The 24,658-nt window shown below is 38.7% G+C and overlaps 1 protein-coding gene across 1 annotated transcript in view; it reads left to right on the forward strand.

The window, feature by feature from the left end:
- The window catches only part of LOC103099704 (zinc finger protein 665-like), a 75,481-nt gene that overhangs the window by 42,219 nt on the left and 8,604 nt on the right, over positions 1 to 24,658 (forward strand). The window contains exons 2-4 of the mRNA XM_056796921.1: positions 8,084 to 8,191; positions 11,781 to 11,907; positions 14,955 to 15,050. Of these exons, the coding sequence (XP_056652899.1) occupies positions 8,159 to 8,191; positions 11,781 to 11,907; positions 14,955 to 15,050 (256 nt within the window). The 5' untranslated portion in view covers positions 8,084 to 8,158. The remainder of the gene's footprint in view (positions 1 to 8,083; positions 8,192 to 11,780; positions 11,908 to 14,954; positions 15,051 to 24,658) is intronic.

Raw genomic sequence — 24,658 nt, forward strand, 5'->3', positions numbered from 1 at the left:
CCTCTTCTACCTTGAAACCAATACACAGTATTGATTCTAAGATGGAAGGTGAGGGTTGTTTTGTTTTTTAATGTTATTGATCAGAAGATTGAAAATACCTACCTCTGTGATAAAAAGCTTCCTTAAGCCGTGCAGATAGACACAAATGGTTACATCTCTTGATCCTGGGGGATCCATTACTCTTGCAATGGGTATTGACTTTTGTGACTGCTCTCAAACTTTGGGTTTCCAGTCATGCACAAAGGATGCCTGCTTGAGTGTTAATATCCCTCCACCTTCTGGGGAGATTCTTTTACTTGTGGCCATGTTGGAGGAAGACCAGGAAGGAGCAAGGAATCTTGACAGGAATGAATGGAACACTGATCATTGCTGTACCACTGAATTCTGCTCCATCTGTGATACTTCAGAAGATCCTAAACCTAGCCAACCTAGGTGTAGCTCCTTCTGGACCGGATAGCATACATAGATTTGCAGCTAAAATTGTGTATAGTGGGTCAGTGGTGCTAGTTACAGTGGAGCTGAAGGAAGACTCTATAGTTCTGTCAACCTGAAAAATAACTCAAAACTTCTAGTGTAGTTCTGTTGTCTCAATAAATCTGAGGTAATAAGAGAGATGCACAAAAGGGCTGACCATATCTCTTTGGTAAGGCTAGCAGTTACCAATAATAGAGGTCAGTGGTTCCTCAAAGACAAAGACATAGCCCTTTTATACAGTTTAGTGGTTACATAAAATCCAGAAAAGCTCCCCAAACTAAGATTGTGATTGGTTCTTAATTACACTCTCTGACCATCTGTCTTCACTCATCATGATGCCTGGAAAACCCACATTGGACCAACATCCTCTTGTAAGAACCAACCCCACAGTGCCCTCCCAGACCAGAGACTTTCCAGAGTTCATGGTGTTATGGAGAGGGAAATAGAATTATTCTTCTCCTAGAAACTTTCTCCATAGGTCTCTTATCTGTCACTCCCTATACCAGCAGAATCCAGCTTGTGGCCAGGTTGAATCATCCTTCTACCATCTTTCTTATGTATCTCTCTCAGCTGACATCTTGTTTTGCTTGCTTATTGAGCATCAGATCTTCCCAATAATATTCTTAAGCCTTAAAATTTGGTTACAATGATAAAGCTTGATTATAATGTGATTAACAAAACTCTTAACTGCAAGTCAGTAGTCAATAATGGGTAATCAGTAATCATTTCACACCAGGCACTAAGTATTTTACAGATATTGTTTTATTTGATCCTCCAAATAACCCTGTGATGTAGATACTATTAACTTCATTTTATAGGCAAGAAAACTGAGGCAAACTAGCTAGTATCTGAAGCTATATTTGAACTTATTTTCCTGATACCAGCCACAGCACTATCCATTGTGTAAAAATAGACTCGAATCCAGGACTTCAATCCCCAGAAGCCCTTGCTCCACTTCCCCAAAATGCTTTGTAATCTCACTGAATTCTCACATGGGCCGAGTTCGAGAAGGTATTTAACCTGATTGGAAAGGCCCTTTTGCTTTTTTTTTTCCTTCCCTGTTTTCTGCTTGTAAGCAGACCTGGCTCTTTTGATAATGTGGGTGAGGTTGTGTCTAGGCCTCTCTGTGGGCCTAGACACGTGTTTTCTTATTCTGTAATTTCTTTAATCCTCAACCTTTAATAAACCTCATAAAAATATAATACTCCTTGCATAGAGAAACCAATTTCTACCTGCCTCAATTTCCCAAATTTTAATTTTTACAGTTGCACTAACCAGCTTCCTATTATGAATGTAGTTATACATATATGAACATATGTAGTTCTTTTGCAATTCACACCCTGGTTTTTTTTTTAACCTTGATATCCTCAAATCTTACTGATTGCCTGATCCATAGTAGATGCTCTAGTCTATCTTTAGTTGAACTCATTTTGAATCAAGACCTATCTGTTGAGACTAAGTTGGCTCAAAATGGTAACTTCAAAATAGTCTATTCCTGATAAAATTTTATAATTTTCATATGACCAAATTATCATAAAAATTCCTTCTATATTAGAAACAAAGTACTTCCTTTTTTCAATTTTTTCAATTTTTAAAAAAATTTTAAATTTTTTATTGATTAATTAATTTAGAATATTTTTCCATGGTAACATGATTTATATTCTTTCCCTCCCCTCCTTCCTCCTGCCTCCAGGAGCCAACGAGCAATTCCACTGGGTTTTACATGTATCATTGTTCAAAATCTATTTTCATATCATTAGTAGTAGTAGTAGTCTCTCGGTAACCAAGGATGACTATTGTCTTTGTGTGTTTTTGTGCACAAAGATACTTGTGCATGAAGATTTAAGTGGAAAAGTCGATGCACAGAGACAGTTCCACTCTCTCGGCGTTGGAAGCCTGGGTCCAGTGGCACGAAAAGTCATTACATCTGGAGACTTTCTCAGCTGCATTGGATGGCCGTGTTGTCTTTTGTGCTCCAACACGCCCTAAGCACTCCACAGTGCTTTGCTGCGTCACTATCTCAGCCGTTGAACCTTCTTATTGGTTTCTTCTGTCTGTTCAGCTGAAGCAGTCTTCACATTGTAAACCTTAAAATTTCTTAGACTTATAAATGTTGGAAATTTCACCATTGGGAAATTTCATACTTGAAAAATTTCCTACTGATAGTCTATTGGAATGTGAACCCCCTTGGCATGGGAGGGTCCTTCTCCTCCCTACTTAAGATTACTTTAGGACAGAAACCTTTTGCTGAACAATGGAAAGGGCTTTGACCTATGCTTAAGCATAGAACAGGAAGTTCTTTGAGTCATGATTGATTTTAGAATTGATACAATAGAGATACTTGGAATGACAGAACGAGGTCTTGGAACTTACAATCTCCACCCTACTCAGTCCTAACAGGATTTAGGAAGGGCTGCAGCATAGATCAAAATTTAATTATTTGAGAATATGACCTTCAACAGATATGTGCAAAGGGGCAGACCTCTGGGTGGTCCTGGGTTAAGCTAGAGCCACCATTGGCACAGGGAAGACATGGACAGTGATTGGTAGATGTGAGAACTGAGGGGAGGGAACTGAGATGGTTTCCTTAAAGATAGAGGGGTCTGAGGACTGAGGGTGTGGTTGGAGAGGTTTTGCTCTGAGAGGTGGTGCTCTGAGAAGGCTTGCTCTGAAGGAGGCTGGAGGTGGAGGCCCCTGAGACCGTTTCTCCATTTTGGTCACGTGAGTGATAGGGACTGATCTCTTTCTTTGCCTCAGCTATCTAAGGGCTTGGGCCTTTTGGCCCAGCCTAGGGGTATTTAAGCCCTATTCCCTTCTCCCCCCCCCTCTCTATCTCTATCTCTATCTCTAATACCTTTCTTCCTCCTGTTTGTAATTAAAAACTCCATAAAAGGTTGACTGCTGATTTGAGTTTTCATTTAGGAATCACATAGCTGAATTCCTTGGCGACCTAAATTAATATATATCAGTCTTTTAAAGTGATTTCTTTGTCACAACATGCTGGATGAGCAAAGCCCTAGTACACCAGGGGTCGACGACCCAATGGCTACCCTCACAAGGTTTAGCCGGCCTGTCGAAGCCATTGCCTGGGGTGTGGCTGCTGCTGCATGCTAGCAGGTACTTGGAGCCATAAGTGAGAGCTGGGTGTCAGGTGAGGGTCAGAGGCTGGAGAGCTGCCCTAGGAGGGCATGACAAGCCCTCCATACCAAAGATATTACTCCTCCCTGAGCACCCCATACACCATTAATATTGCATTAGAGTGATCATTCAAAGTCAACATCCCCATTCCTATGCCCATCGAACCATGTGATCAATCATAGAGTTCTTTCTCACAAGTTCCTCAGGATTGTCCTATATCATTGCATTGCTGCTAGTAGAAAAGTCTATTACATTTGATTGTGCCACAGTGTCAGTCTCTCTGTACAATGTTCCGCTGGTTCTGCTCCTTTTACTCTGCATCAGTTCCTAGAGGTCTTTCCAGTTCACATGGAATTCCTCCAGTTCATTATTCCTTTCTGCACAATAATATTCCACCACTATCAGATACCACAATTTCTTCCACCATTCCCCAATCAAGGGACATCCCCTCATTTTCCAGTTTTTTTGCCACAACAAAGAGCATGGCTATAAATATTTCTGTACAAGTATTTTTCCCTATCATCTCTTTGGAGTACAAACCCAGCAATGGCATGGCTGGATCAAAGGTCAGGTAGTCTTTTAAAGCCCTTTGGTCATAGTTCCAAATTACCATCCAGAATGGTTGGATTAATTCACAACTCTACCAGCAATGCATTAATGTCCCAATTTTGCCACATCCCCTCCAACATTTATTACTTTTCTTTCCTATCATATTGGCCAATCTGCTAGGTGTGAGGTGGTACCTCAGAGTTGTTTTGATGTGCATTTCTCTAATTATGAAAGATTTAGAACACCTTTTCATATGCTTTTTTGATAGTTTTGATTTATTTATCTGAAACTGGTGTTTATTATATCCCTTGGCCTTTTATCAAGTGGGGAAATGACTTGAGTTTTTTGTAAAATTGACTTAGCTCTTTATAAATTTGAGAAATTAGACCTTTGTCAGAGCTTTTTTGTTATAAAGACTTTTCCCTTCAATTTGTTGTTTCACTTTTCATTTTGGTTGCACTGGTTTTGTTTGTACAAAAACTTTTCAATTTAATGTAATCAAAATTATTCATTTTACATTTTGTAATATTCTCTATCTTTTGTTTGGTCTTACATTCTTTCCTTTCCCATAGATCTGACAGGTATACTATTCTATGTTCACCTAAATTACTTATAATTTCCCCATTATATGTAAGTCATTTACACATTCTGAATTTATCTTGCTACAAGGTGTAAGTAGCTGATCTAAACCTGATCTCTCTCATACTGTTTTCCAATTTTCCCAGCAGTTTTTGTCAAATAGTTGGTTCTTGTCCCAAAAGCTGGGGCCTTTGGGTTTATTGTACACTATCTTGCTGAGGTCATTTACCCCAAGTCTATTCCATTGATCTTCCCTTCTGTCTCTTAGTACCATATTGTTTTAATGATCACACTTTATAGTATAGTTTAAGATCTAGTATTGCTAGGCCCCAATCCTTCACAATTTTCTTCATTAGTTCCCTTGATATTCTTGATCTTTTGTTTTTCCAAATGAACTTTGTTATATTTTTTCTAATTCTATAAAAAAGTTTCAGGGTAGTTTTATAGGTATGGCACTGAATAAGTAAATTAATTTGGGAAGGACTGTCATTTTTATAATATTATCTTGTTCTACCCATGAGCAATTAATGTTTTTCAAATTATTTAGATCTAGTTTTAATTGTGTGGAAAGTGTTTTGTAGTTGTGTTCATGTAATTCCTCTGTTTGTCTTGGCAGATAGATTCCTAAGTATTTTATATTGCCTAAGGTGATTTTAAATGGAATTTCTCTTTGTAGTTCTTGCTGATGAGCTGTGTTGGAAATATATAGAAATACTGATGACTTATGTGGGTTTATTTTGTATCCTGCAACTTAGCTTTTTTGTTGATTATCTAGGATTCTTGAAGTAAACAATCAGATCATCTGCAAAAAGTGACGGCTTGGTCTCCTCGTTGCCAACTTTAATCCCTTCAATTTCTTTTTCTTCTCTAATTGCTACTGCTAGTATTTCTAGTACAACGTTAAATAATAGAGGTGATAATGGGCATCCTTGTTTGACTCCTGATCTTATTGGAAGGCTTCTAATTTATCCCCATTGCAGATGATGTTGGCTGATGGTTTTTAATACATACTGTTTATTATTTTGAGGAAAGGCCCAGCTATTCTTATACTTTCTAGTGTTTTCAATAGGAATATATGTTGTATTTTTCCAAAGGCTTTTTCTGCATCTGTTGAGATAATAATGCGATTTCTGTTGGTTTGGTTATTGATATGGTCAGTTATATGGATGGTTTTCTATTACAGGTATAAATCCTATCATAGTGATCACTTGTGATCATAGTGAATAATCCTTGTGATCACTTGCTGGAGTCTTTTTGCTAGGATTCTATTTAATATGTTTTATCTATGTTCATTAAGGAGATTGGTCTATAGTTTTCTTTCTCTGTTTTTGACCTGCCTGGCTTTGGAATCAGTACCATATTTATGTCATAAAAGGAATTTCGTAAAACTCCTTCTTTGCTTATTCTGTCAAATAGTTAGAAACAAACTTAAAGTACTTCCTTACCCCCAGCCTCCAACTTACCTATGAGATGTCTCAATTAGAACTGAGTCTTTAATTAAGGGAGACAAACAATTAGAAACACCACACAGAGCCAAGCTGAATATGATGACCAATAGAAATATAATCACTGGGAATTTCTCACTGAACTGAAGAAGGCCAAGTTTCTTATATAGATTTTTGGAATGGGAGGAGGTCATAGGCCCAGCCAAGCTGGAGGAGGAAGCATTGGGCAGTCTAAAGGTCTGGGAGAGACCTAGATAGAGGCTAGGATGATTGGACTATTCATTTAGGTTTTGATTGTGTTTATCTGAGTTTTGTTGAAAGGCATTTTGTTCAGTCTGACACAAGGGTCAATCTCGGTCTTTTTTTTCATGACAGGTTATCAGAGACCAGAGTCAATCTAGAGGTTTTAGAAGATAAGTCATTAGTCCAATTCATCATAAATGGAAAAAATGTTATTGGTTCTGTTCTATGGAGGGAGCTGAACCTGTACTGTCCCAGGGGTAATCTGCTTATGTTTGGACCCCAGAATCTGGCACACAACCAAAGTTCCTCAGAATTCACACTCTTCTTTTTATTTATTTATGTATTTATGTATTTATTTATATTAATTTTTTATAAAAACCCTTATCTCAGGTCTTAGAATCAATACCAAGTATCAGGTGTAAGGCAGGAGAGAGGTAAGGGCTAGACAACTGGGTTTAAATGACTTGCCCAGGGTCACAAAGCTAGGAAGTGTCTAAGGGCAAATTTGTACCCAGGGCTTCCTGTCTCTAGGCCTAGTTCTATATCTATTGAGCCACCCAACTGCCCCTGCTTCTGCTTATTTTTAAACTTTTACTCAGACAACAAAAATTTCACCTGTCTCTTGCAGCCATCTCAATTTGAGCAAGAAAGGAAAACAAAGCCCTTCTTTGGAAACATAGATCAAGGACAATATTCCAAGAGATTGTGGTCCAAAGGAAGAGGTTCTGAGTCCCAGACCTGGAGAAGGGAGGGAGGAAGAGAGATGGTGGGGAAGGTGGGGAGGTGGAGCTTTGATGGGTGGGGCTTGAACCCCAGGTAGAGTTTGGGTGCCTGTGAGGAGGTCAGGGTGGAAGACCAGGGAATTATTCCAGGTGATGGAGGGTGGAGCTTCTGGCCAATGCTTAGTGCCCAGGGCCTCAGGGGCAGGGCAAAGCAGGTCTTTGGGGCCAGAGAGGTGCCTCCCAGAGCAGACTGGCTGGAAGCCTCAGCCTTGGCACTAAGATCATCCTTTCTTTGGGAAGAGAGCCAGCTATGCATGTGGAAGAGCCAGGGCCTACCTGGCCCCGCTGCTGGATGCCCTTCCCTCAAACCTCCAAGTATCCTAGGAGCACCCCTCTCTGCCTCCCAGGCCTGGCTTCTTGTCCAGGCACCCATTACTTCTCAAATGCCCTGGGGACCTTTTCCTCATAGGCTTAGTGGGAGGGAGAGCTCTGATTTGGAATCTTTGAGATTCACTGGTTTCCTCCTGTCTCAGGTAGAGAACCCCTTTTTGCCTCTTGGATGGGTGAGGGGAATGACATAGAAGAGAGGGGTTCAAGTTATCCCCAAGCCTTACTCTATCTTCTGCCCACCCCTCTGCTTTGGAGTTTCCTCCCTGAGGCCAGTGCCAGGACCTCGGTAACCTCTTTGGGACCTTCTTTTTTCCAAACAGCAAAAATTCCACCTACCTCACCTGGCCGCCTCAATTTGAGCAAGAAAAGAAATCGAAACCCCTTTTTACAAACATAGACTCAAGGACAATATTCCAAGAGATTGTGCCCAGAATGGGGAGGTTCTGAGTCCCCAGTCCCCAAGGGTCCCATCCTTTCGTAAATCCTTGTTGGCGAGCTTGCCTCTTGCACACAAAGTGAAGACAAACTTGTCTCTTCTTCTAGGTTCCTTCCTCCTTCCCTGCTCAGCCTGAAGAGGACTAAGACCTGCCCCAAGCAGGGAGCCTGAACCCAGAGGGAATGTCCCCTGCCACCCAAAGGCGCCCATGGCAGGTGAGTGTGGTGCAGCATCTGCATCCGCATCTGCATCCGCATCCGCATCTGCATCAGCATCTGCATCCGCATCCGCATCCACATCAACATTAGCATCAGCATCAGCATCAGCACAGGAGGTCATTTCCACAGACAGAACAGATGCCCTGTGAAGCTGCTGCTCTCTTACCTAATGGTCATTTCTCAGAAAAAAAAAAAGAAGAATCCACGTGACATGATATGGAGCTGTAAGACCACCACCCTCTCTCTTCTGTGTTGTGAACTATTTGATCAGCTCTTTTCCATCTCGAGCCATGACTTTCCCCCTCCTGGTTTTGATTTTTAAGTTCTCCTTCATTACAAGCGAATGTCAAAGAAAACCAAGCCCCCTCGTTTGTTAGGCTCTCTTACTATAGATTGTCTTTGCTGGGTTGTTGCATACCTCACACACAGGCACACAAATCTGCACCTTCCCCTTCCTCGAGGTTTCTTTTTTTCAAAGCTCTCCCCTGTAGCCGCTGAGGGCAAGGAAAAGCACTTCCCACAGGCCTCCTGCCCATGGACAAGCCTTGAGCAGAGCCCCGAGTCTTCCCCAGCCATGTTGTGTTCAGAACAAGAATTGTCCCCCTGGTCCATTCGCTCTGCCTCAGGTCACACAAGTCTTCCCAGGTCTCTCTGAGGCCTTCCTTCTTGACATTTCTTAGGTCTCAGAGAGTGGCTGCTCTGTCTGCCAGGCCCTGTTCAGGCCTTGTGTGGACACAGAGGAAGGACAAAGCAGTCCCTGCTGTCAAGGAGCGCACAGTCTAATGGGGGAGACAACATGGCCAACTGTGTCCAAACAAGCCATCTCTGGTGCAAGTGTTCGGGGAAGGATGCAGCAGTTTCAGGACCCGGGAAAGGGTTTTTTTCTTAGAAGGTGAGATTTGAGCTGGGACTTGAAGGAAGCCAGGAAATGGAGGCAAGGAGGGAGAACATTCTAAACCTGAGAGAGGAACACTGGAAAGGCACCGATTCACGATGTCGGCTGTCGCTGGGTCACAGAGGAGCTGGAGGGGGCAGTAAGGAGTAAACCCACCGTAAAAGTGGCTGGGTCTGTTTTATGGTCCCTTTTTGCCATATACATTTATCTTACTTGATCCTGTTTCTAGAATTATCAGGGTCCTTGCTGGCCACAGTTGGAGAAGGTATCCAGGCAGGTACAGGGCAGTATTTTTATCTATTCAGGACCGTGGCTCACACTGTCTGGAGGGAAGGGATACATATTTTTTATTTGTAGTGATTAGCTACATACACACACACATACTTTCCCCCTGAATTTGTGGACCCAGAGACTGTACCAAGTAGGTTGGATAAGGCCTAGGAGGATGGTCTGGGGGAGAAAAAGTGGAGAAAAGAGACTTTTTAGAAAGAAAAGCAGAATCAATGTTAAAAGGCCTTTAGTACAGCTGTTTGAACCAGATCCAAGAAAACCCTTTTCTTTAATTAGCATCTGTAATCCTTGCCTTTGGGACCACAGTTAGAGGGTGATCAAACAATTCTTCCTGGTTCTTTGAATTTTCTTTTGGAGGAGAATGTTTGAAGGAAATATTTCAGTTGTAAAGTCTTCCAAGCAGCTTTTAAAAAAAATATCTTCTGTTCTTGATTTATATAGCACCTATTATGTGCTCTGTACCATGTTGAGTTTTACAAATAATACTTCATTTGATCCTCAGCCATCCTGTGAGGTCGGTGCTATTATCTCCATTTTTTAAGGTGTTATAATTTATAATAATATAACCGTATAATAGGTTAAATGACTTACTATGAGTCACGCCGTGGCAGTGATCATCTGAGACTTTATTTAAAATCTGGCCTTCCTGAATCCATTCCAGGAGGCATGGCTCAATCCACTTTGTCACTTTGTCACGTGGCTACTTTTATCTTTTTTTTTTATTACATGTAGAAACAATTTTTAACATTTTCTGACATTGTGTGATTCAGATGCTCTCCCTCTCTTTCTCCCCGAAATCCTTGAGGTGGTAAATAGTCTGATATAGGTTATATCAGAGCTCTCATTTAATATTTCCATAGTCCTCATGCTTTGACAGAAGACACACAGTACACATATAGCAAAAAACTCATGAAGGAAATAAAGTGAGATGGCATGCGTGGATCTGCAATCAAATTCCAAAAGTTCTTTCCTTGGCTATAGATTGCATTTTTTAAAATATTTTATTTGATCATTTCCAAGCATTATTCATTAAAGACATAGATCATTTTCTTTCCCCTCCCCCCCCATAGCCGACGCGTAAATCCACTGGGCATTACATGTTTTCTTGATTTGAACCCATTGCTTTGTTGATAATATTTGCATTAGAGTGTTCATTTAGAGTCTATCCTCTGTCATGTCCCCTCAACTGCTGTATTCAGGCAGTTGCTTTTCCTTGGTGTTTCCACTCCCATAGTTTATCCTTTGCTTATGAATGGTGTTTTTTCTCCTAGATCCCTGCAAATTGTTCAGGGACATTACACCGCCACTAATGGAGAAGTCCATTACGTTCGATTATACCACAGTGTATTAGTCTCTGTGTACAATGTTCTCCTGGTTCTGCTCCTCTCGCTCTGCATCACTTCCTGGAGGTTGTTCCAGTCTCCATGGAACTCCTCCACTTTATTATTCCTTTTAGCACAATAGTATTCCATCACCAACATATACCTGCATTTTTTAAAAAGTGTATTTATTTAATTAATTTAGAATATTTTCCCATGGTTGCATGATTCATGTTCTTTTCTTTCCCTTTTCCTATTCCCCTCCCATAGACAATGAACAATTCCACTGGGTTTTACATGTGTCATTGTAGATTGCATTTTTTATCACGAGTTCCTTGGGGTTATCGTAGAACTTTGTTTTGCTGCTAATAGTTTAGTTCTTCACAGTTGATCATCCTACAATATTTCTGTTACTGTATACACTGTTTTCCTGGTTCTCACTTTGCTTTGTTTCAGTTCATATAATATGGCACAATAGTATTCTATTACAACAATAGTATTCTATTACAACCACATGGCAAAGCTTGTTCTACCATGCTTCAACTGATGGATACTTCCTCAATTTCCAATTCTTCGCTCCTAGAAAAAGAGCTGCTTAAAATATTTTTGTACAAGTAGGACCTTTTCCCCATCTCTGATCTCTTTAGGATACAGACCCAGTAATGTCAAAGCCAGCTACCTTTATCTTAATTTCTTACACTAGAAATAGAATAGTTTTCCCATTAAAAAAAAACGTACTAACATCATCTTCCAAACTGAATTGGCTCAGGGGATAAAAGACTCAGACTGTTGATTTTACTTTTTGGTCTTCTGAGGACTCAAGGCTACAAGGAGCTCCAGATCTGCCCAGACACTTAGCGTGGAGCTTGATGGGAACTTTATTCCAATTATAGATGTAAAAGCTTTTCTCTGTATTCCACTGAGTTTTTAATAACTATGGTTTATAACTGTTGTTGCTGACACTCTTAAATGGTATGAGCTCCTCTCTGCTTTATTTTCCTTCTGTGAACTGATGCGGGTTGGATTAGATGAATTCTAAAGTCTCTTTTCAGCTCTAAATCTTGTGACTTTTTCTGGTTAGGAGTTACTGACATTCAAGGATGTGGCTGTGGACTTCACCCAGGAGGAGTGGTGCCTCTTGGACCATTCTCAGAAAGAGCTGTACAAGGAGGTCATGCTGGAAAACTCCCAGAACCTGCTCTCCCTGGGTAAGCATAACTTGCCTTGGGAGCTTTGAATCTGCCATCAAAGGATGGTCTTCCTTTCTTGTCTAGTGGGCTGGGTTTGAGCACTTATCAATTATTGGAAAGGCAAAAGTGCTGGTCTCTCCCCAGGGTTCTCCTGCTCCCTGGTTTTCCTGATAAAAGGTCTTTGCAATAGGAAAGCAGTGATTTTGTGATAGGAAGCTGGGACTTTGTTGCTTCTATAGCTGTCTCCTATTTTTAGGAGGCTTCATTTCCCAAAAAGAACCAGTGTTACAGAATCCAGAACTAATCTCATTGGTTATGAAGCTAGTCTCAACCTGGACATGAAATTTTGTCTTCAAAATCTCTGAAACCTGCTCATGTAGGTTTCCCTTGAAGATAGGCAGTGAAGGGAACCCCCTACCCAGTAAGACCCTTCCTCTTTGGCATGGGTCTAGTCTTTAAAGAGCTCCTCTTGTTAACTGTTGATTTGTAACTCATCACTGCTCATCCTGCCTTGTCTAGAACAAGGTATTGTTCCTTCATTCTTCCCCAAATGCAGCACACATGGGAAAGGAATAAGCATTTTCATAAATCTTTGTGTCAGGCAAATAAGTGACTTAATGGCTAGAGTGTTGGGTCTTGAGCACTCATCTTCCTGAGTTTAAATGCAGCCTCAGACCCTTACGATTTGTGTGACCCTAAGCAAGTCATTTAACCTTGTTTGCCTTAGTTTCCTTATCTATAAACTGAGTTGAAGAAGTGTCACAAATAGAAGGTCACCTGGAGGCTCATAACCAGATTTATAAGCATTTACTAATAAAAACTGAGAGATTGAGAGGTATCAGCCTAACTAGAATTGATTCCTAATTTGTCTGGCTAAGGCCCTGTTACCTGAACATCTTGGCAGCTCACCATAGATCAAGAGCCAAGAGAAGCCAGCACCTGGACAGCTTAGAGCCAGTCAGTCTAAGTCTGGAAGCAAAAGAGAAGAGTGTGCTTCCCACTTGGGTTTAAGATACCTTCTTGCCCACTTGCTTTCGAACGGCATGCTGTCTGCCCTTGCATGGCAACATTCTGCTGGATCTCCCTGTTCAGTAGGGACACCCACAGTGATGCTGGCTCTGCCACGTTGTCACTAACTCTTGCCGACTCTTACACTGATGCCAGGGCTAGACTCTCTACTAGAGATCAACATCCCCTAAATAATTTCTTTCACAGAGAAGGAAATGGCAAACTACTCCAATTTCTCTTAAGAAAACCACAAATGGGATCATGAAGGGTCAAATATTTCTGAAATCACTGAATAACAAAATGGGCCCAGGCATTGCTGAGTGCTTTATAAATATTATCTCATGCCATCCTCAAAATACCTTGCTAGTTTGGAGCTATTATTATTTTCATCTTACCTTTGAGAAAACTAAGGCAAACAGAGGTTAAATGAATTGTCCAGGGACATAGAGCTACTAAGTGTCTGAGGCAAGATTTCAATTCAGTGACTCCATACTAACTCCATACCAGTGCTCTCACCACTGAACTGTTAGCCCGCTCTTAATTTTTAGATTATGGAAGCTGTGATATATGACCATCTTTTTATGAAGTAGGAAAAGAGAATTTTCTTTTTCTTATCTTTTCAATATATTTTTCCCTAATTACATGCAAAAACATTTTTCAGTATTAGTTTTTCAAAAAGTTTGAGTTCCAAATTCTTCCCTTCCTCCCTTCACCCTAAGACAGAAAGCAATTTGAACTAGGTTACTCTTGTGAAATCATAAAAAACATATTTCTACATTGGTCACGTTGTAGAAGAATGCATGCACATATATATCCCATGAAGAAAATAAAATGAAAATAGTACTCTTTGATCTGCATTCAGATCCCATCAGTTCTTTCTCTGGAGGTAGATAGCATTTTTTGATGTGAATTTGAAATTATTTTGGATCATGGTATGGCTGAGAATAGCCTAGCAAAGACAGACTTTACTAGTTCTAGAATTACTGCACAATCTGCTTCCTACCCTCCCCCCCCATTCTCAACTCTAAATCCCATGTCCATCATCCTTGATCAGTTTTGGCAACCATTCTATGCTCCTGGCTGGCATGTTCCCTTTCCTTATAGAGGAGTCAAACACAAGTTTTTCTCCATTGTAAGGAATTAAAATTAAGGATTTGACTAAAATATATGAAAATTATAAATATGGTGGTCAGTAATTTAAAATATTACAGCTCAAGTCAAAATGACTTTTTTTTAACCCTTACCTTCCGTCTTGGAGTCAATACTGTGTATTGGTTCCAAGGCAGAAGAGTGGTAAGGGCTAGGCAATGGGGGTCAAGTGATTTGTCCAGGGTCACACAGCTGGGAAGTGTCTGAGGCCAGATTTGAACCTAGGACCTCCCATCTCTAGGCCTGACTCTCAATCCACTGAGCCACCCATCTGCCCCCCAAAATGACTTTCAGTAGTTTTTATTTACAAATAGGTGGAGAGAGTGAAAGTTGAGAAATACAAAAAGAGGGTAGAGAAGATATTTAGCCTATCACACTAAATATTGCTCCGGTGCTTGACTCAGTGCAGCACGACTTGTTAACCATTGACTAGAATTAATCTCTCCCCAGAAGTCAAGGAAAGGAAAGCCAGCTATTCACTTACCCAAGTTCCCACCAAGAGGCAGTTCAAGCTGAAGATGAAGTTCTGTTGGGGATGACTCCTGAAGCCAACCTCTAGCCCCAGAAATTCAGAGCTTTTATAATGACTTTTTGCCCCTTCCCCTCTTCACAGGAGCTAATCACAGTTTTCAAATTGTCTATACAGCCTAGGAGGGCAGTGTCTTGTGGGATCCACTTCTCATCCTCTGGAGGTGTAAACTCTTATCAAAAAGGACTTACAATTTCCTGACAGAGTTGTTACCAACTTTAGTAAATGACTTTCAAGAACATTCTTACTTAGTGTCTGGTGAGGTACTAAGTACAGGTACTTAAGTTAGTGTTAACCAAGTGTTCACTCAAAATAGACAAAGAGAATAAAGAGTTCCCTTCCATACCATCCTCATCCCATATTTATTCTCCATGTCTAGGAATTCCAGTTCTCAGAGAAGATTTGAACCCCCATTTTGGGAAAAGAAAAATATCATGGATCCTAGATCAAAAAGGACAAAGGACCTGTTCTCCAGGTGAGTAAGATGAAAGCAGGTACATGAGGGCTATTATTACAAGATGCATTTCTATTAGTGAAGGGAATGCTAAGCTTAGATACAGGAAGAAGCTGACTTGGAATTCTTCTTTAGATGTTTATTAGCAGTATCTTCAGAATATTACTGAATTTATGGTCCTCAATTTCCCCATCTATGAAATTAGGGGGTTGGACACCATGGCCTTTCATTTCTCTTCTAGTGAGTGATAAATCTATAAATCTATAAAAAGGTCATTGCTTGAAACTTTAGGGCATGGACGTATGCTGAAAGTCTCCAAAAAGGGCTGTCCCATATGAGCTCTTTCCTAGACCTTGTTCAAATCACCAAGCATTTACTAAGTACTTTCTATGTGCCAGACTATGTGCCAATGAATCAGTTATGCTCCAGAGTTCACAATCCAGTGGGGAAGACAACAGGCAGACAGTTATGTGGAGACCCCTATATCCAGGGATTGTATTTAGGTAGCACTTTAGGGAAAGTGGAGTGAGCTTTCTAGGCATGAGGGGCAGACAAGGAAAACATGGATCCAGGAGATCAAAGGTCCTGTGGAAAGAATAAGGAGGTGGCCTCTAACCCAGGATTATCCCATATGCAGGGGGAGTTGGGAGAAAAAATCTGGAAAGGTAGGCGAGGGGAAGATGATGAAGGATGTTAGCAATGAGAGGATTGGAGGATTGTATATTGGATCCTGGTGATAGGGAGCCACCAAAGCTCACTGAGTAGGCAGTCACCTGGTCAGAATATGCTTTGTTTATGAAGGTGGACTTGGCAGCCGCCTGGAAAGTTGAGTGTGATAGAGAGAGATTTGAAGCAGGGGGACCAACCTGCAGACTCTAGCAACACCTCAGGCATGAAATTATAAAGGCCTGGACCAAGCAAGTGGCAATGTTGGGGAGGAAAAGGGTTGGGTGCAAAAAAGGGTAACAAAAGTAGACTCTGTAAGAATTAAATGGGGGATTTTGAGTATGGGAGAGATGATGAAAAATGAATGATATCTAGGGTATGAGCCTGGATAATTAATTTGAGGGTGATGTCTGGCATAGCAATAGTAAAGTAAGAAGATGGAAGGATTGTTTGAAAGATAAGTATAGTTTAGTTTGGGACATGGTAGGAGAGAACCAGGAGAGAGTACTGTCTCTAAACTAGAGAGGAGAGTCTCCTGAGAAACAGTGTGATTGATAGTTTCAGAGTTGGAAGAGAGATCAGGAAAATGAGGATTGAGAAAAGGCCATTGGAGTTAGCCATTTTGAAGTGACTTACAACTTTTGTAAGGGGTAAAAATTATCGTTGGTCTGAATATTTGAAAGTTGTTACCCAGGGATTCAATTACTAAATCCCAATGAATTACTCAAGTCAGAATGGTTTTTATGGTAGTTTATTTACAATAGAGGGAAGAAATTAAGGAAAAGAGAGAGACAGAGAGAGAGAGAGAGAGACAGAGACAGAGAGAGAGAGAGAGAGAGAGAGAGAGAGAGCTGCTCCGGCCTGGTCTGAACCAAGAAGGAATTCAGAGGCAGAGGATTAAATTTAAAAGGGCTTCCAGCCACGAGGCCTCCTCCAAGATGAGGGGCTTCTCCAGAGCCTAGTGATTCCTAAAAGCCAAGGGAAAAGGAGTCCCAAGACTATGGGCCCCTCCAGAGGCTTGTGCCTCCAGAAAAGCCAAGGAAAGGAAGTCAGCCTTTTCACTCACCATGTGACAAAGGGAAGCAGTCTGAGATCTCAAGCCCGAGGTCCTCCACAGTCAAGTTCCAAGGTGAAGACCCCTCACAGGAAGTGACCATGAAATTTAAAGGCAGTTCTTTGTGTCACTTCCAGTGCCTTATGTGTACCAATGGTGGTTTAAACTTGGCTCTGGACTTCCCAGGGGGTCAGTCAGTTATTTCTGATTTGTCACTTGCTAGAACATGTGGGTCATAGACCTTCCTCCCCCCCACTTAATCCTTAAGTGGGGGTGTATACATTCCTGGTGGCTAAAATTCTAAAGAATAAGTAGGATAGAGTTAATCTCACTTTTATACTTTGTAGGGAAATGTTTTAAATTAACAATAAAGTTGGAAGCCAGACTGGGGAGAAGCTTTTTAAAAATAATATTTTCCCCCATTACATATAAAAACAAATTTTAACATCCTTTTTTAACACTGCAGTCTCCAAATTCTCTGCATTCCCTATTCTCTTAATCCTCTTCAGTCTGATAAGTATTATACATCTGTAATCATGGAAAGCATTTTTTCCCTATCAGTTTTTTTTGTGGGAGAAAATTTGAACATAAACAAAAAAATGAATGAAGAGAGTAAAATATAAGTATGCTTCCATCTGCATTTAGAATATATCAGTTCTTTCTCTGGAGACAGATGATATTTTTCATCACAAATACTTTGGGATTGTCTTGAATCATTGCATTGCTGAGAATAGCTGTCATTCACAGTATTTCTGTTACTGTGTACAGTATTCTCCTGGTTCTGCTTAATTCACATAGTTCTCTACAGGTTTTCCTAAAATCCTTTTTCTCCTTATTTCTCACAGAACAATCTTATCCCATTACTGTCTTATACAACAATTTGTTCATCAGTCTCTCAACTGATAGGCATTCTGCTAATTTCCAGTTCTTTGCTACCACGAAAAGAGCGGCTATGATCATTTTTGTACAAATAGGTCCTTTTCCTGTTTTTGTGATCTCTTTGAGATATAGACCTAGTAGAAGTATTTTTGGATGGAAGGTTATTCACAATTTAGAACCCTTTGGGCATATCTCTCCAGAATGGTTGGTTCAGTTCACAATTCTACCAATAGTACATTAATGTCCTAATTTTCCCATTTCCCCTCTAACATCATTTTTCTTTTCTGTCATATTAGCAAATTTGCTAGAGTTATTTTAATTGGTAGTGAATTAGAGCAGTTTGCTATAAGACTTATGAAAAAGTCTATAGATAGCTTTTGATTTCTTCATTTGAAAACTACACATTCATAGCCTTTAATCATTTATTAATTGAGGAATGAGTTATATTTTATAAATTTGACACCATTCTCTATATTTTTGAGAAATGAGGCCTTTATCAAAAATATTTGCTATAAGGAGTTTTCCCTCAGATTTATTTTCTTTTTTCCTAATCTTTGTTGCATTAATTTTGTACAAAATTTAATGTAACCAAAATGATCCATTTTATATCTCATAATGATCTCTATCTCTTGTTTGGGCCTAAAATTTTCCATTACCCATAGATCTGACAAGTAAACTATTCCACATGCTCCTAATTTTCTTTTGTAATCAGTAACCATTTTTATGTCTAAATCATGTGCCCATTTTGACCTTATCTTGGTATAGGGCAGTGATAGTGAAACTTTGAGAGACCAAGTGCCCAAACTGCATCCTCATGCCACATGCGAGCTGCTCCCTTTCCCCATACAAGAGAGAGATCTTTGGATTTGTCAAACACTAAATTAACTATGGTCATTAATTACTGGATAATGGATACCTAATTTATTTCCCTGATCCACCACTGTTTCTTAGCCAGTAGCAGATTGTTTTGATGACTACTGCTCTGTAGTACAGTTTGAAATCTGATATGTCTGGCACCTTCCTTCACATTTTTTTTCATTGACTCTTTTGATATTCTTGACATTTTATTCTTCCAGGTAAATTTTATTACTTTTTTTTTTCTAGCTCTATAAAATAATTTGTGGGTCATTTGATTGATTGGTATTACATTGAATAAACATATTAATTTGGGTAGAATTTTCATTTTTATTTGACTTTGCCTACCCATTAGCAATGAATATTTTTCCAGTTGTTTAACTCTGATTTTATTTGTTTTGTAATTTGTTTATATAGCTCCTGGTTTTGTTCTGGAAAGTAAACTCCCAAGTATTTATATAGTCTACAGTTAATTTAAATGGCATTTCTTTCTGTCATTTGCTGCTGGCTTTCATTATTAAAATACAGAAATACTGATGATTTATATGGATTTATTTTATAAACTACACCTTTGCTAAAACTGTTAATTATTTCAACTACTTTTTTAGTTGAATCTCTAGGATTCTCTAAGTATACCATTATATCATCCACAAAGGTTGATCATTTTGTTTTCTATTCTATTTCCTTCAATTTCTTTTTCTTCCCTTATTGCTATAGCTAACATTTCTAGTATAATATTGAATCATAGTTGACTGGGGGCATCCTTGCTTCATAACCCTGATCTTAATTAGGAAGGTTTCTAACTTATCCCTATTACAGATAAAGCTTACTGATGGTTTAATATTGATACTGCTTATTCTTTTATGGAAAGCTTCATTCTTATGCTCTCTAGTATAAGAAGAATGGGTATTTGTCTTTTGTCACAGACTTTTTCTATATATATTGAGATAATCATAGAATTTGTGTTGGTTTTGTTACTGATATGGTCAATTATGTTGATGGTTTTCCTAATATTGAACTAGCCTTGCATTCCTATTATAAATTCTATCTGGTCATAGTGCATGATTTTTGTGATATGTTGCTGAAATCAAGTTTGCTAGCATTTTATATAAAATTCTTGAATCAATACATATTATGGAAATTGATCTAAAGTTTGCTTTCTCTTATTTTTACTCTTCCTGGTTTAGGTATCAGCACCATGTTTGTGTCATAAAAGGAATTTGGTAGGACTCTTTCTTTGCCTGTGTATCTTTGCTTCAGATGTGTTTCTTGCAACAGCATATTGTAAAATTCTGTTTTTCTTTTTTTTATCTATTCTGGTATACATTTTCCTTTTATGGGTGAATTCATCCCATTTAGGTTTAGTTATGCTAAATAACATGTATTTCCCTCGTCCTATTTCTCTCCTCTTTATCCTTGTTTCTCTTTCCCATTTCACTCTGTACCTCCTCACAAGTATTTTACTGCTGAACACTGCTGTCCCCATTCTGTCCTCTGTTCTATCAGTTCCACACACACATACACCCCTTCTCTTGCCCCTTTCCCTTCCTATTTTCCTATAGGGTAAGTTATATTTCTACATCCAACAGAGTATGTATGATATTCCTCTTTGATTCAGTTCTGATGAGAGTAAGGTTTAAGTATTGCCCACCATCTCTTCTCCCAAAGTAGTTCTCTTTTTCACTCCTTTTTTTTGCTTGCTTTTTCCAATATCATCCCATTGTTGTCAACCCATACTTGTACCCTCTTGTCTATGTATTCTAAATTACCCTAATATTGATAAAAGTTTCAAGTTACAAATATCTTCCCATTTAGGAATATTAATAGTTTGACTTTATTGAATTCCTTATGATTTTGCTTTCCTGTTTACTTTTTTATAATTCTTTTGAGCCTTGATTTGAAGATCATATTTTCTGTTCAACTCTGGTCTTTTTCTTAGGAATGCTTGAAAGTCCTCTTTTTCATTTTTTAAAAACCCTTGCTTTTTTTATTTGTATCAACTCTTACAACAGAAGGAAAGGGGCTAGGAATATAGGGTTAAGTGACTTGCCCAAAGTCACATATCTAGGAAGTGTCTGAGGCCATATTTGAATCCAGGTATTTTTGATGTCAGGCCTGTTTATCTATCCACTGTGCCACCTAGCTGCTCCTAATTTCTGTTGCCTCTGTTTCATTAAATAGCTATTTTGCCCCATCCCTACCCCTAAAGGATTATAATGTTTTGCTGATTACATAATTCTTGGCTATAATTCAATCCCCTTTGCCTTCCAGAATATCATATTCTAAGTCCTCTGATCTTTTAATGTATAAGCTGCTCAAATGCAATCCTCACTATTGCTCCAGCTTGGCCTGGGAGCTCTAGAATTTAACTATTCTTGGGAGTTTTCATTTTGGCATCTTTCAGGAGATGGTTGGTAGATTCTTTTAATTTCTATTTTACCCTCTGGTTCTATAATATCAAGGCAGCTTTTCCTTAATAATTTCTTGAAGTATTATGTTTACCCTTTTTTTAGTCGTGAATTTCAGGTAGTCCAATAATTCTTAAATCATCTCTCCTAGATGTTTTCCAGATCAATTATTTTTCCAATGAGAAATTTGACATTTTTTCTATTTTTTCAGTCTTTTGATTTTGTTTTATTATTTCTTAACATGTCATAGAGTCATCACTTTTCACTTGCCCAATTCTGATTTTTAAGAAATCATTTTCTTCATTGACTTTTTATACTTCCCTTTCCATTTGGCAGAAGATCAGTAAGGGATAGGGTTTGAGGGTTAAGTGACTTGCCCCCTAGGGTCACATACTTAGGAAGTATCTGAGGCCAGATTTGAACCCAGAACCTCCTGTATCCATGGCCTGGCTCTAAATCCACTGAGTCTCCCTCCTCCCTGCCCCCTCCCATTCTACTTTTTAAGGACTTATTTTCTTTGGACATTTTCTTTTGCATATCTTTTTACATTTTTTTGTGCCTCCTTTATCAAGTCATTGACTGTTTTTTTCATGATTCTCTTACATTATTCTCATTTCTTTTCCCATTTTTTTCCTTTCAATTCTCTTGTTTTGTTTTTTAAATCCTTTTTGAGCTCTTTCAGAATTCTTTTGGTGCCTGACTCCAATTCACATTTTTTTCTTTCTGACTTGAATATAGCTGTTTTGACAAGTTTGTCCTCTTCTAAATTTCTACATTGATCCTTTTCGTCACCGTAATAGATTTTTATGGGTAGTTTCTTTTTGTTTGTTTTTTGTTTTTTGCTTTTTATTCATTTTTCCAATCTATTTTATAATTCTCCACTTCATATTTCAAGTTAGGCTCCTTTTGCAGAGGGCACCATCCCAAGATTCTAACACAATCTTATAAACATTTATTAAGTACCTACTATGTGCTAGGCACTATGCCAAGTGCTGAGCATACACTTGGTCAAAAGAAAGACAGTCCCTTGCCTTAAGGACCTTCTAATCTAGTGGGGGCAAAAGAAAAGGAGACAAAAAGGGATTTGGGTGAAGGGAAGGAGAGGAAGCCAGAATGTGCCTGGAATGTTTATATCTGATTTTGCAGAGTTGAAACTAGGCAGAGCAGCATATTGAAGAGTGGAGTGGGTGCCAAAATCCAGTTTCTGTCCTCTGGGAAGGAAGGCATTGGGAGAAGTTTGGCACTTACCCCTCCAGCCCTCCAATCAGGGAGTAGAGGAGGCTGAGGCAGATGGGGTCAGTGAAGGCTTGAATTAGGAACAAGGTGATGAGATTAGTGGTAATCCAAGAAGGTTAATACAGGATGGATTGGAATCAATTTATGCAAGTAAAAGAGTTTGCTGTGGTAAACCAAAAGGTCTATCTTTTCATGGGAGATTGCAAGCAAAGAAAGAATGCTCTTTGCAAATGTCTTAACTTTTTTGCTGTTTCAAAATGGACAGTGAATGTTTCTACCATTTGAGGCTGCTTCAAATAGGGCAGATTAAAAAGATAATAGAGTTTTAAGATAAACCCAGCCTTCTAAACCTGGAATTGGAAGGATGGATGACAAGGTGGGATGAGGATCATGTCATTTCAATTATAGATGACTAGTGTTGAGATCATTTCTTTCCCCATCTATTTTTTATTTTTATTTCTTTGCATTGACCTATAAATTGAAGAGATTAAAGAAAGTGGGAAATTACCCATAGACAGAACACAGAAGTATAGCTGCTATTTTTTATTGTTGGGAAAAAAGACCTGGAAGCATAGATGATGACTGCATATCAGGAAATGAGTGAATAAATGATGATCTAACAATATAATGGAAGATTATTGAGCCTTAAGAAATGATAAAAGGCAGAGTTTCAGGGAAATCTGGGAAGATTGTCTTAACAGATATAGAGAAATGAACAGAACCAGTAAAATATACTAGGGCAACACTGATCAATGCAATAAAAAAAAAAAAACTCATGACTCCAGACAACAGTTCTCCAAATCTTTTTCTGGTAGAACTTCTTTTATGATAACAAGTATTGTGAAACTCCCCAGGTATTAAACTACTACTCTATATTATTCATATTAGTTTATGCATTAGTTCCTACAGTAATAACCAGGAAAATTTTTGACCTTCACAGCTCCTAATCAATACTTTCAATATAAGTGTTATGATGAAATAGAAAATGTTATGCTATTTAAATGAGGAAAACAAAATATTAATTATAAGTACAAAATAACAAAATTTAATGTGGGGCTTTCTGTAAAAATTTTGTAAAAAATACAATACTTTTTGCTTAGTGCCTATAAAATTTCCATTTAAACTTTTTTATGTTATATATTTTATTGAATATGAATAGCATTTTTCATCAAATAACATAACTTGAGAGGTGTTAAATATGATGTCATATATAACATTTATTTCAAAGTTGAACTTTTTCTTTGAAGATATGTAATATTTAGTTCATCGGCCACCAAACTCAAATCTTCATTGTAGTTCTACATTCAGTTAGTTTAGTAATGAGAATAAATAGTAAGAACAACAAAATGATAATAATAAATATCATTCATATAGTGTGCCTGCACTACACCAGATACTTGGATAAGTTCTTTATATATGTTAACTCACTTAATCAACAAAATGCTGTATGGTAGGAAGTAGGTAGGTGTCTTAGTGGATTGCGAACCAGACGTAGATTAAAAACTGGTCTCAAGACTCTTTCCAGCTATGTGACCCTGGGCAAGTCACTTATACACCCCCCCCCACCCCCATTGGCTAGCCCTTACCATTCTTCTGCCTTAGAACCAATACACAGAATTGATTCTAAGATGGAAGGTAATGATTTTATTAAATATGCTATGAAGTAGGTGTTATTATAATCCCCCTTTTTACAATTGGGGAAATAAGAGGCAAGAATAGGCTAATTGACTTGCCCAGGGTCATGATTCTCCTAATTGCTTCTAGGGAATTAAAAAAAAATGATTAGTAGTTATGATGTGATCTTTGATATGGCAATTGAAAAAAAAGGAAGTTAAAAAGGATTATTAAGAGCATTGCATTAATATTAAAAACATGGTATATAATAACATAAAATTTTATATGTGCATCAAATGGAAATTATCTAGAGATCTGAATAAAATATATGAAAAGTTGAACATAACCCTGAAAATTAGCATATGACAGGTGACAAGCATAAATCTATTTCTCAGTTTAGCATAGGAAATTTACAAAAGATGACCAAGTGGTAGAACATCAAAATTGGTTAATATAAAAAAATCAGAAAGCTTATTTGAGCACAACAAAATAAGAAGACAGCTTCCAGATTTTAACCAATAAAGAAGATGAGACTATTTCCCTGAGAATAGCTTTGTTTATTAATGAGGGCATGTAATCCCATTTAAAAAAAATGAATCTTTAGCCTGTTAAGTGAAAAGATTCTTTGTGAGTCTTGCTTATAAAGGGAGTTGTGTCCTCTATCTAGGTTATCTGACAGTTTGACCTTTGGACCTCCCCTGGCAGGCCCCCATTGATGGATATTTTTGAAATAGGAGGTAGACTTAGCTCCTCTGTTATTACTTCATCACAAGGAAGAAGCCAGCACCATGTGGCTGTCCTACCATACTCTCAAATGGGTCCAAGTTCAATAGCTAGAAAAAAGTGGGCAAGATGGCCTTCTCAAGAAAATGATGGCAGATTGCTTTTGAAGCTCAGTTTCTTCTAGTGGTCTTTGG

The sequence above is a fragment of the Monodelphis domestica genome, chromosome 4 (assembly GCF_027887165.1).
Source record: "Monodelphis domestica isolate mMonDom1 chromosome 4, mMonDom1.pri, whole genome shotgun sequence".
NCBI lineage: Eukaryota > Metazoa > Chordata > Mammalia > Didelphimorphia > Didelphidae > Monodelphis > Monodelphis domestica.